The sequence below is a fragment of the Anopheles merus genome, chromosome 3R (assembly GCF_017562075.2).
Source record: "Anopheles merus strain MAF chromosome 3R, AmerM5.1, whole genome shotgun sequence".
NCBI classification, from domain to species: domain Eukaryota; kingdom Metazoa; phylum Arthropoda; class Insecta; order Diptera; family Culicidae; genus Anopheles; species Anopheles merus.
In genome coordinates, this window is record NC_054084.1 from 7537744 (window position 1) to 7550704 (window position 12961).

Genomic DNA, 12961 nt, shown 5'->3' on the forward strand with positions numbered 1-12961 from the left:
TGTGTGTGTGTGTGTGTGTGTGTGTGTGTGTGTGTGTGTGTGTGTGTGTGTGTGTGTGTGTGTGTGTGTGTGTGTGTGTGTGTGTGTGTGTGTGTGTGTGTGTGTGTGTGTGTGTGTGTGTGTGTGTGTGTGTGTGTGTGTGTGTGTGTGTGTGTGTGTGTGTGTGTGTGTGTGTGTGTGTGTGTGTGTGTGTGTGTGTGTGTGTGTGTGTGTGTGTGTGTGTGTGTGTGTGTGTGTGTGTGTGTGTGTGTGTGTGTGTGTGTGTGTGTGTGTGTGTGTGTGTGTGTGTGTGTGTGTGTGTGTGTGTGTGTGTGTGTGTGTGTGTGTGTGTGTGTGTGTGTGTGTGTGTGTGTGTGTGTGTGTGTGTGTGTGTGGTGTGTGTGTGTGTGTGTGTGTGTGTGTGTGTGTGTTGTGTGTGTGTGTGTGTGTGTGTGTGTGTGTGTGTGTGTGTGTGTGTGTGTGTGTGTGTGTGTGTGTGTGTGTGTGTGTGTGTGTGTGTGTGTGTGTGTGTGTGTGTGTGTGTGTGTGTGTGTGTGTGTGTGTGGTGTGTGTGTGTGTGTGTGTGTGTGTGTGTGTGTGTGTGTGTGTGTGTGTGTGTGTGTGTGTGTGTGTGTGTGTGTGTGTGTGTGTGTGTGTGTGTGTGTGTGTGTGTGTGTGTGTGTGTGTGTGTGTGTGTGTGTGTGTGTGTGTGTGTGTGTGTGTGTGTGTGTGTGTGTGTGTGTGTGTGTGTGTGTGTGTGTGTGTGTGTGTGTGTGTGTGTGTGTGTGTGTGGTGTGTGTGTGTGTGTGTGTGTGTGTGTGTGTGTGTGTGTGTGTGTGTGTGTGTGTGTGTGGTGTGTGTGTGTGTGTGTGGTGTGTGTGTGTGTGTGTGTGTGTGTGTGTGTGTGTGTGGTGTGTGTGTGTGTGTGTGTGTGTGTGTGTGTGTGTGTGTGTGTGTGTGTGTGTGTGTGTGTGTGTGTGTGTGTGTGTGTGTGTGTGTGTGTGTGTGTGTGTGTGTGTGTGTGTGTGTGTGTGTGTGTGTGTGTGTGTGTTTGTGTGTGTGTAGCATATAGTGTGTCATAAACTAAGCATTGCCCTCGAGCGACTAATCGACCCGTGACCGACGACGCGTCGACGTACACTTTAAACGAGCTGGCCACGGGGCAGAGGCACGCCAAACCCAAAAATGGTAACAAAAACCCATCTTACCGTGGAAAATGAGCAACGCTTTAATGAGCCACCCGCTTACGGGTGGATGGTTTGACCGTAGCCCGCATCCAATGAGTCGTCCAGGTGAGCAAACAATAAGCAGCAGCTGAATGAATGCTGAAAGAATTAAATAAACCAACAAATGTCCACTCGAGAAATGAGCGGCATTAATGTGCTTTATGCATGAAAAAACCAATTCACTTGAATAGTCAATTTGGTCAATTCCTAGGGGGCTGGAGCAGGGGCTGTGGCTGTGTCCATAGCATCCTCGGAAAGTATGCAATTTGTTGCGGTTTTTTTGGGAAGGATGTGAGGGAGTTTTTGGTCGCTGCCCGATTGAGTTCGATGAGTGATTGCGTTGAATTATTGCATGATAATTTTTCACTGTTTGATTAAGCGTTAAGGTCGGTTTTATGGTTCGGTTGCAACATTGGATGGGAAAGCAACCAGAAGATGGATGGTTTGTATCAACTGGAAATTAATTAATTTTTGCTGATGATTTTGTTGCGAGTGAGAATAATTGACAGAGCTTGATTATATTCTACATAATTTAATTGTTTCCTTTTTAAAAAAAATTAAAATACTAACATACTAACGTGTACTAACTGTGTTTTTAATTATTTTAAGTATAAATATTAATCATTATATTCAATCAATCATTCCCTATTATGCCCCCTTCCATATTGTGCGAAAAGAACTCATTTGAAAACAAATCATCCTTTTCCGAACACAATCACCTGTCACTCCTTGTACACCTGTCCTTAGACACCAAAAATCGACCATTTTCAGCGACGCTTTCCAACTCTCTCGCCCCCCTTAACCCAACCCGGGTCTACATCGACCAAAGCTCCAGAACACACCGAGCACCGGCCGTGTACGGTTTCTGTTTGTTCGTCATCGATTTCGATTCCTTTTGCGTTGTTTATGATTTTCTCACTTTCACCTACCACCCACCGGTGGGTGAAGTGGCGTGGATGGGTTGTTGTTCCACCTGGTCCGCTCGTTTTTGCATATTGATTTCGTGTATTAGTAGCGCTAGCGGGAAGTAAACCGTCGCCAAAACCACCAGACATAGGACCAACACAACAACAACAAAAAAAACCGGATGAAAATTGCACTTACCCTCCAAACCCATCCACAGCTCACTCTCTTACCCCAAAACAATCAAAGTCGGGCAAAGGAAAAAGCGTGTGTTTTTTCCGGGGGTTTTATTTAAGGAAAGGAAACTGAGCACTGTTATTAATTTCGACCTTGATCGATAAATGGTGCGCTGTGTCGATTATTAATAGCCTGCCGGGGGGCTGTGAGGTCGGTTAACAGTGTGGAGGAGGTTGAATGAATTTTTGGGATTATTTTGTGTGGCCAATTTTGTAATGCTTATCACATAATTTTGGGTTTTTTTGCTCTATTGCATCATCTATCCTTTCCGTTATATCTCTCAAAAGACTCTCAATTTGACTCTGTTTGCCCGTATTTTTATACACTCAAAATATAATCAATAATTGAAAGATGATAGCGTTTGCTAACAAAATAAAAAACACATACACACACACTTACACAGCTCGAAAAAAATGATCGATAATACAGACAGGGTTGTGATAACACATATAACAATTTATCAGTAATACATAAACACGGATTTCCTCTCCCGTTCATCCCACGGTGAGAGCAAACAACAGCAGCAACATCGCGCTCATCATGGTGTGTGCTCTTTGTTTGTATCCGTACTTCAGAGAAGCGGGCCGTAGCTCCTCCTACTTTTTCTCCCGTACACACTGTGCACTATGTGTTGCGGTGGACAAAATCAAGGAACATGAGGACGATATAAACATAGCATTCTTTTGGTTTTTCAGTTTTTGTTTATTTCAAATGAGTTAATTAAGTAGAATCAATATTGTTTCTTTCTAAGCTTTTCCTAAGGAAGCAATGTAATCAGATTAAAAAATATCAATTTACTGTCTGATGTTGAAAATGATCTTTTGATGACTTAAATGAAGTTATAAATTTTAAGTCAATAAAACACAGCTTGAAAGTCCTTTTTACACACAACTAGTCTCATTTCGAACACTCTCTTTCACTCCCAAATCACTCCATACTTCCTTCGCCGTAAATAAAAACATCTTCTTAAAGCCTTCTTTCCCTCTTACAACAGCTCCCTATAGCCCCCGCCAAATACACTCAACCCATTCGCACCGCGTTTCCCAATTCCATTTTGCCGACCGAGTCCCCGGACTGCCCGGTGACCACAGGGTTCGGAAAAGCCGGCCGCGGACAAGTGCACATAAATCGATAAATTTCAAAAATCAATACTTTTACTGTACAATACACCTTCAAGCTGCCCCGGCCTGGAGGAGCTGATGAAAAGCGCTCTGTGTTGGTTTGCTTTACTCGGTTTTTCCTCCCGGCCGGTTTTCTTTTTTTCCTTCTTGTTGTATGGTCGTTTTGCAGTAAAAAAAAACACTACTCCAAAATGTCTGGCTAGAGTCAACCGTGTGTGTTTTTGTATGGGTAAGCAAGGAAATTGTGTAGAGGAATTTATGCCGGCGCTAATGCGGCCACTACCGGTTTCAGGCACAGGCAACAAGTACTTCCGCGTGAAAATAGCGAACGAGCCGCCGCCCGAACGTTGGGCCCCCTCTTCTTTTCCTGGGAAACGCAGTGGGGGTAGTTGAGGGTGGTATTAAGCCAGGTGAAAGCTACAGCAGAGGTGTAGGTGGTAGGTGGTAGGTGAAAATTTAAATTCACTCACGCTCGCTGTACTTTCGCTTCGATTATCGAACAGCATGGGTGGTTGCTCACGGGGAGATTAAGATTCGCCTAAATTGAAGGCCTGAAAGCTTACCATACCTGTTGAGTATGGTGACGTACGGGGTTTGAAATAGTATTGTTAAGGTCAAATGTATGCAAACTGCCTTTAAAACGAAGACAATAATAATAAATAATATCTTAAAAAGGGGAACCAGTTCACAAGAACGTCAGATAAGCGTGTCATGTGTAAGCTTTATTCTCGGCAAACGATTTGCCTGTATGAAATATAATCTTTCCTCAAGGACAGCCCATCGCCGGTGACCTGAGTGAGTCCAATAGCAATGCCTCTACCGGAAACCAGGTCCCACGCACATATTCACCCACCCAAGCACAGGCATGGTCACGGACGTGTCAAAGTCGCCGGTACTCTGCCATAAAATATCACATGCTATATCGATCCCATCACATAAGACGGGGGGCCGTCTGTTTATGCCTGACGCGTTAAGATAAGTCTACCTTACCAAAAAGGCTACTAAGCTTGCCTTCAGATGGTGGTGGGAGCCATTTTTTCCGGTAAAGGCCTTTTGGGGGCAGCAGAAACCGTGCCAAATCGTGTGCCTTTTGCAGTGACTTTTGCGATTGCGTGTGGCGACAAATTCCACCGAGCGAAAGGCACAGGTAGGCCGCTTTTAATAATTTGCATATCTCATGCACGTTTAAAACGAAGTTTGCAATTGAACCCACGGGGGATCGATGGGGCGGTTGAAGAAAAGGGAAAGCTCAATTAAAGTGGAAATTTTCACGGTCCGACACACATTGTGTGTTACACGCCAGGAGCAAAACAGTAAGCATGACGTGGTGAGGATTAAAGGTAAGATATAAGGTTAAGAGTGAAATATTTATTCTCTTTTTGTTTTAAATTTTAATAACACATCTTAATTATTAATTTTCAAATATTTTTTAGGCAAGCTTTCCAACGAAAGACACTCTTTACATCCTCTCTTGCGAAATTATTTTCCAAAACAACCACTCACAAACAGCCACTATGTCAAGGTCAATGTAAAATTAAACGCTAAAATGTGCCCCCAACTCAAAACCATGCCCCCTGGTGAGAAAAGGGAGGAATTGTTGTTTTGCATTTTCCTATCGGCAGAAAAGGCACGAATCTTCTCGGTCAAGGCGCATGCATTAGACGAGCGATGGTGAAGGGTTTTAGTTCCACGTGCGTAAGAAAACCGTTGGCAAACAGCGTTATCCATCAGCTGATTTTATGATTGGTGGGCAAAACAATCGCCATGAATCAGACATTCAATTCAAAGCCGGCGCAGTGTGAATGTTTGTAGCGAACTTAATAACTAGTATTAGCAACTCCTCTCTGAATGCGCCTTGAATCCGTCAAATTTGAGATGCACTCAAGGCTTTCCATCCGCTTTTGAGAGATGCATTCCACCACGAATGCATTGATCCTGCCCGCCGTGATGTGCACCTTGCGTAGTAAACAATACTAAGGGGCGCAAGCACAACAAATGAGGTAAAAGTGGAGATTATTAATAGAAGCGAACGGAGGGTTAAATACCACCCGGAGAGCTTAGGAAGAAGCTGACGATAGTGTGCTATTTTAATTCTGCTGACGATTATCAAAATGCCCTCAAAAGAGCTGTTTTATTCTACATCTAGCATTTTTTATGGCAAGTTTGTTTGCAATTTATATTACAAAACTATAAATAATAGCAGGTTACAGCTATCAACTAAATGCTCTAGATCTACCCTCGAAAAACACAAATATTAATTGCCACTTTTCATTTGCCGTAACAATAAATTATATACCCATACCGCACCATACAGGAAGTCCATTTGTAACTCAGCCCAAGAGTTCTGATAGTGTGCACGAACCTTAGAAAAGCTAATCCTGATGTTATTCAGGGTGTGAAATGAATAGTTGAACCTGAACTCCCTCTCTCTCTCTCTCTCTCTCTCTCTCTCTCTCTCTCTCTCTCGTCTCTCTTTCTGTTAGTAGGAAGAAAGCTAAAGCCCTCTAGACCTGTTGTTCAAAAGGCACAGCATAAAATGCAATGCTTATGATGATGAGAAAGGCCTGTCCAATCTTATCCACCTTGCTTCAGTGAGTTCAGCACTATCCCCAGTGTCCTGTGAACGGAACTTCACCCAAAGAATCGGAACCCCGAAGGATACAGATGAGAATAGAGCTCCAGCTAACATGAATACACTCCCCAGCAAGAGAGTAGGGAAAAGTTCATTAAACAGGTGGAAAAAATGCTGCTCGGGAGTGTGAAGGAGTCTCAAAACGAATACGGATTAGATATACATTCCTGAGTGAGCTTAATTGACTTTTGGCGTAAATCATCCCGCCAGGGTTGTCCCACCACCAGCACAACAGCAACGAGAAAAAAGCCCTCTTTTCTTATAAGAAAAGACAACAAACCTTTAAGTTGAGAGCAACCAGAAAACCAATCCCATATAACTTTCATGAGCGATGAGGGAGGGGGGGGGGGAGAAACCCCTCGCTTACAGGTTGATCCACCCCTTTAATAATGCTAATGTAAACCCATCAAAGGAGCCGTGGCACCGCGAGCTGAACAAAAACAAAAGATAAGCCATGAAATATTTCGCTATCGAATTGCGTGGCGATGAATATGGAAAGCTATTAAAATGGAAATCACCAAACACCGAAATGCTGTGCTACATGTACTGCGCGCTGTGTGTGGTTCGAAGCAAAATGTCCGCCAAAAGTGATCGCAAAATTGGAATAAATTAAGCGCCTTTAACGCCAATCAGGTGAGGCAGCGGTGTGTGTGCGCGCAGCGTAGTAAGGTTTGATGCGGTTTCCCGGGCTACACATGGCACACTGAAGCGAAATGAAACCGCGAAATCACACCCGATCTCGACCCGATAGGAAGCATGCCAATAAATGGACGCCAAGATATCGCGGGCACGGCTAATTTTGCACGGGTGCCCTTTGAATGGTAGCAATGCCGCCAAATTCCTTCCCTTTGCTAAGCCGACCGGAAACGATCGGCTGGCTCTTCTAAAAATATCGCCTTCCACCTGATGGTTGAGGTTGTGTTTTGCTAGCCGCGATAGGTAAAAGGTTAATCATGCGGCTTATGATGTTGTGCGCTTCATGATAAATGCACGATGAATATTCATTTGGAAATGTTTTTTTAATACAAAATAAACCCCCAACCAATAAAGTTAGTAGTCAAAGAAATGGAAATAAAAATTAGCTGTTGCGTGCTGATTTTTTCCTTTTTAAGCTTTTTTCCTTCTATAGGACTTCATTAGCGAATATTGAGGGTCCTAAATTTTTGAGAACGAGAACAGGTTTGACGTTTGAGCAAGCGATATGATAATGATATCGCTTATTGATCAGCTAAAGTAAGCTCCAGATGATATTATTACTTTGAAGGATATTACTTTGAAGGATCAGAAGGCTCAGAACAGACTCAGAGTTGTTCAATAATGGTTGTGGCTTTCTCCAACACAACTTATGCCGAATTTTCCATTAATCTAAGATATTCTATATGACTAGCGTGACTGCATTTAACTCTGATTAGTTGCACTTCTTGCACATTAAGCCGACAGACGCTCTGGAACCAAACTCGTCTATGGTATTCAAACAAATATACCACCACATAGGTTCCAGCAGAAGTGGAACGAATTATTAGACCCCTCATAGGTTCTGCATACTCTCCCCAAGACTCTTACCAAAGCGCATGGTTGTATGCAACACGCCGAATTATCAGAAATTTCCTTCAATGAGGTTACACGTCCTCTAATAATGCTTTAATACGATTTAAAAATAATTCCAACTCTCACTCCCCCCCCCCCAAAACCTCATGCTGGGCTGATGATAAACACACTCAGCTGCACACTTCCCGGTTTCCAAACGACCGCGCACAGCTCAAGAGCAATCACATGCAACCGTTTTGTAGCGAACAAAATAATAAAAGAATTGGCCGTTTATTGCTCATTTTCTTTCTATGGCCGTTTTTGGATGGATGTAAATCGTTCGGCCCTATCACCCTAACACCACGCAATTGGATAAAGAGCTCAGAGGCCACCACAATCGACAACTCTCCACGGTATGAACAGGCATCCTCTCGAGTGAGTTGTCTAGTGGCTCTCATCCGCCAGTTCTAGATATATCGTTGTTCCTCTAATGAACTTGCCGTTTGTGGTTTTCAGCCTATTGGGGTGGCCGAACGCAATGGAGCTGAATCCTCGCGCGACACAGGGACAGTTTGTGGCTGAACGAACATTCAAGTGGCTACACGTGACAATACCGTACCTCGGTGCCTCGGATGGTGGGTGGGCAAAAGTTTATCAAACAAACTCAGCTGGTGGTGGGAGGTCTTTTAAAACCACCTCCACGCAAAGGAGCGCTTCAACAATGTTTGGAATGTGGATGCTCATTCCATTTCTTCCTTTTTGGCTCCCGGGGGGTATTCAAAGGGGCAAAGATTAATTGCTCCGATACGTGGCGCATTTTGGGAAAGATGCAGAACAACACCCCACTGTGGTCGTAAAAATAACTGAAAAACAAACAAACGCACCTTAGCGGGGAATGCAAATGTGTTTGCGGTACTTTACTCTTTGCGGTGGGGGGGGGGGGCTTGTCATCGTAAAATCCCTGCCTGAACAACAGAGCATGGTTTGGGTCGTAAAGCTTCAAACGACCTTTCATGTTTGGATGGTCAGATTGTGCGGGTCGTCCAGATTAAGGGAAAAGGGTTGGTTCGTGCTTTCTTGCGAGTAGCTTCTGTTTTGGAGGTGATTTGTGTTTTATCGATGATAGTGACCCCATCAAGAAATGATGGTTATCTTGGAAAGAAAGCTGAAAAAGCGGGCAATCGCCATCTTAAATTGTGCTTTAAGGCATTCGGGAACTTTTTAAGTAAAATATGCTTTCAAGATGAATTGGAAATAATACAATTGCTTTCAAAATCATCTGCGTTAAAATTGAGCGATGGTTAGAGTCGATTTTCAGTTGAGAGTGATTTTTCAACGGCCATGAATTCAAATTTTCAAACTCCAGCATCGAACGCCGCCTTGTACACATATGCGAAAAAAATAACGGTTTTCGTGAGCTCACCAACGCTCCAAAGCGGTGCGATTTTCCCTCACTGGCGATTGTTTTTGTAAGTCGTTGTGAGAATTTTTGAGGGATCGAGATGGCCGCCAAAAAGCTCGCGCAGATGTCCGACTATGCTAGTGGACAAAATTAAATGGCCAAAAAATAAATACATTCCACCAATCCTCCATCCCACTTACCCCTACCTAAAAATTACCTACCTTTCCTCAAGATTATTTAAAGTTTATCAAATCTTTCATTTTCCACAAGTGACAAATTAATGGAAGTTTTTGTTCAATTTTGCTGTATATTATGTACGGTGGAGGGCCGTTTATCCGGGCTTCTCGGGACTTGACCTCGCCCGGATTGGCGAATAATCCATGTTATTGAACCAAATGATATATGTTATCACCAATTCCTTGTTGATTTTTGGAAATTGTCTTATTTTTTGATAAAAAATATCCCAGTTTTTATTAACTTCATGTTTTTCCCATAAGAATATTTGAAATTTACTTTGAATGATCATGTTTTGTTATGACAATGTGTTCTTTTAACCGCTTTTTCAAATATCCTTCTGATAATGCAATGGCACCATTGTATTGAACTGTCATTTCTCAACAGCACGGATAAACCGACAGCCGGATAAAAGGTACCCGGAAAAACGGTGCTCCACTGTACTTCAATTTAACTTGCAAGCACGACTGACTTTGGCACAAAAGCCAAAAAGCTCACTATGAAAAGGACGGGTAGAGAAAATAAGCGAGAAGCAGTGACTTTTTACGACAAAAACCGTCGCCTTGCCCAACGGGACAAACAACACGACGAACCCTGCAGTCACCGTTTGACAGCACGCGCATGATTTGTTGACAAACAACACAGCTGCGCCCTCGAAGAAAAATCGAAACCAGCAGCACACGATCGAAAATGAATCGTGGAAAAATTACATTCGGCAAAATAAATCTCAAATCGTCTGCGCCAACATCGAGCACAAATGATAGCGCGGAAATTCCCTCAACATCTACAGGTAGGTGCAACACATTTCACAGCTTCTGCTTCCCCTTTCTGTAACACCGGAATTGCAATTCCTTTCAGAAGCGACCGTGTCTGGGTTTGGTTCGTTCGGGCACAAGGACAACGCCCAAGATGAAGCCGTGGAGCGCATCTCGGCCGAGCTGGACAACAGCAAACTGCAGGAAGTGATGGGCATATCCGGCTTCGGTCGCAAGCAGGCCAAACAGTTCGACATCAACGAAATGATACAGAAAGCGAAACAGAACGCACCGAAAGCGGCAGTAGATGAAAAAGCCATCATAGATCCGGATGATGAAAGGAAAGGCAAGGACGATGACGATGACGATGATGATGAGGAGGAGGACGAAATGATTGGTCCAGTACCAACAGCTGCCGGTAGAGGAGCTACCGACAGTCGACGTAAAAATGCCGATAAAGAGGAAGACGATTCCGACGATGATGATGATGATGAGGAGGAAGACGATGAGTTTGATGAGGACGCACCGATAAACAAGCTGCCCCACTCGCACGAGGTAGAGATGCGGCACGGCAGCAAGGCGGTCATCGCCCTTGCCAGCGACCCATCCGGCGTCCGTCTGGCTTCCGGTTCGATGGACTACAATCTCAACTTTTGGGACTTTTCCGGCATGGATAAGTCGATGAAAAGCTTCCGTTCGCTGCAGCCGTGCGAGAACCACCCGATCCGCAACCTGTCCTACTCCTTCTCGGGCGATATGATGCTGGTCGTGTCGGGCAGCTCGCAAGCGAAGGTGCTCGACCGGGACGGGTTCGAGAAGATGGAGTGCGTTAAGGGCGACCAGTACATTGCGGACATGTCGAAGACGAAGGGTCACATTGCCGGGCTGACCAGTGGCTGCTGGAGTCCGGTGCGGCGGGAGGAGTTCCTCACGAGCGGCATGGACTCGACGCTCCGCACGTGGGTGTTTGCCAAGACGAAGGAGCAGCGTGCGGTCATTAAAACGCGTGCCCAGGGCGGGCTGAAAACGATCCCCACCAGCTGTGCGTACAATCGCGATGGCACACTGATCGCGGCCGGGTGTAGCGACGGTTCGCTGCAAACCTGGGACACGCGCAAAATGTTCGTGCACACGACGCACTGCATCCGGGACGCGCACGCCAAGGGAGCGGACATCTCGTCCGTACTGTTTTCCTACTCCGGCTTCCAGCTCGCTTCCCGCTCGATGGACGAAACGCTGAAGCTGTGGGATATGCGTGCGTTCAAGAAACCGCTGCACGTGTTCGGCGGGTTGTTCAGCCGGTACGATACGACCGACTGCTGCTACAGCCCGGACGATACGATGATCCTGACCGGGGAGTCGCTGCCGAAGGGTACGCAGCAGGCCAACCTGTACGTGTACGATACGAAAACGTTCGGGCTGGTGACGAAGCTGCCGATTACCGATTCGCACGTGATCCGCACGCTGTGGCATCCGAAGCTGAACCAGATCTTTGTCGGCTGTGGCAATGGCATCATACGGGGGCTGTACGACGAGAAGCGCAGCATGCGCGGTGCCAAGCTGTGCGTGGTGCGCACGCACCGCAGGAAGAAGGAGTCGGAAATTCAGGGCACGACGCAGATCATTACCCCGCACGCGCTGCCCATGTTCCGGCAGGAGAAGACGCGCTCGGTGCGCAAGAAGCTGGAGAAGGATCGGCTCGATCCGGTCAAGTCGAAGCGGCCCGATCTGCCCATCACCAGCGGGCAGGGTGGGCGTGTGGCCAGCTCCGGCGGTACGCTGTCGTCGTACGTTATCCGCAACCTGGGGCTGAGCAAGCGGGTGGAGGATGATCAGGATCCGCGCGAAGCGATCCTGAAGTACGCGAAGGAGGCGGCCGAAAACCCGTACTGGATTGCGCCCGCGTACGCCAAAACGCAACCGAAACCGATCTTCAACAGCGAAGATGAACCCGACGCGAAAAAGACGAAAACGGAGTAGAGATTTACCGCTTAATACATACATTCTGACATACATTAATCCTATATTTGAACAAGCAGTCGTAATTGGGAGGAGGGTGGGGTTGCAGCGTTGCACAGGGTTAGAAAATGCCATCCTGCAGCCGGAAACAGTCCGACACGATCTTCCACTTGTCGCCCTGGGCGGTGATCATGAACGTTTGCTGGAACGGTTTGGTCGGGTTCTCCTGAAACCGCACCGTGCCGGACACTTGCATCACGAACGTTAGCTGTGACGAGACGGCATCATCGACGATCGGTTGCGCATCGAGCGTGGTAATGGTGTGCTCCGAGCGGGGCAACTCGTGGAAGTACTTCTGTATCTCATCCTTCCCTTTCGCCCCGTTGCCGTTCCACACGAGCAGTCCCGTGTCCATGTACAGTCGGGACATGTGCTGAAATGGAAAATGAAAATGGGGTTATTAAACAAGGGTCATCTAGAGGAAGAATTAAGGAGCTGTTTACCTGTCGCTTTTTGTCTACATGGTCGTAGTAGAGCTTCACGAATGCTTCCGCCGTGGTGCAAACGGTGTCGATTTTCGTTCGCATGTCCTGCAAGGAACGAGTGGAGAAAGGACGTGACGCTAAAGTAATTCAATTTCTATATGCTGCATGCACTGCGTTTTGTTTACCTTATCAATCGATGCTGAAGCCATGGCGAAAGATGTGAAAATTCTAACTGAAAGCAAGGAAAATTGAAGAAACGCGATAGGAACGGTACCGGCTTGCACGAGATTTGTATTGTTTACTTTTAGTTTTTGACGTTTGAACAGTGGGAGTTTAACCAGGACAACGGCTTTACGATTATTCCTCTTGCATATTTTTTATCATTTAAAAAAAGCATTTAAGTGGTTTTTTTTATAACAAAATAAGGTGTTTCTAAACATCCACCATACATATAATCAATAAAACATTGCTTGTTTATGTTGTACTGAGATTCGTTAACGT

The 12961-nt window shown here is 45.6% G+C and overlaps 2 protein-coding genes across 2 annotated transcripts; one reads left to right on the forward strand and one right to left on the reverse strand.

Moving 5' to 3' along the window:
* The first annotated feature begins 9881 nt into the window (after positions 1–9881).
* On the forward strand, positions 9882–12055 carry LOC121597361 (gastrulation defective protein 1 homolog). The gene is made up of 2 exons (XM_041923073.1): positions 9882–10051; positions 10120–12055. Exons 1-2 carry the CDS (start codon positions 9952–9954, stop codon positions 11994–11996), a joined length of 1977 nt encoding a protein of 658 aa, XP_041779007.1. The 5' UTR covers positions 9882–9951; the 3' UTR covers positions 11997–12055.
* On the reverse strand, positions 12016–12773 carry LOC121597362 (NTF2-related export protein). The gene is made up of 3 exons (XM_041923074.1): positions 12646–12773; positions 12479–12565; positions 12016–12408 (listed from the first exon to the last, which is right to left on the reverse strand). Exons 1-3 carry the CDS (start codon positions 12667–12669, stop codon positions 12097–12099), a joined length of 423 nt encoding a protein of 140 aa, XP_041779008.1. The 5' UTR covers positions 12670–12773; the 3' UTR covers positions 12016–12096.
* Positions 12774–12961: the final 188 nt, after the last annotated feature.

Coding starts and splice junctions, on each gene's coding strand:
- LOC121597361 (XM_041923073.1), top strand. CDS start 9,952: ATGAATCGTGGAAAAATTACATTCGGCAAAATAAATCTCAAATCGTCT. Junction 10,052..10,119: donor AATTCCCTCAACATCTACAG/GTAGGTGCAACA, acceptor AATTCCTTTCAG/AAGCGACCGTGTCTGGGTTT.
- LOC121597362 (XM_041923074.1), bottom strand. CDS start 12,669: ATGGCTTCAGCATCGATTGATAAG. Junction 12,566..12,645: donor CTTCAGCATCGATTGATAAG/GTAAACAAAACG, acceptor CGTTCCTTGCAG/GACATGCGAACGAAAATCGA. Junction 12,409..12,478: donor ATGTAGACAAAAAGCGACAG/GTAAACAGCTCC, acceptor TTTCCATTTCAG/CACATGTCCCGACTGTACAT.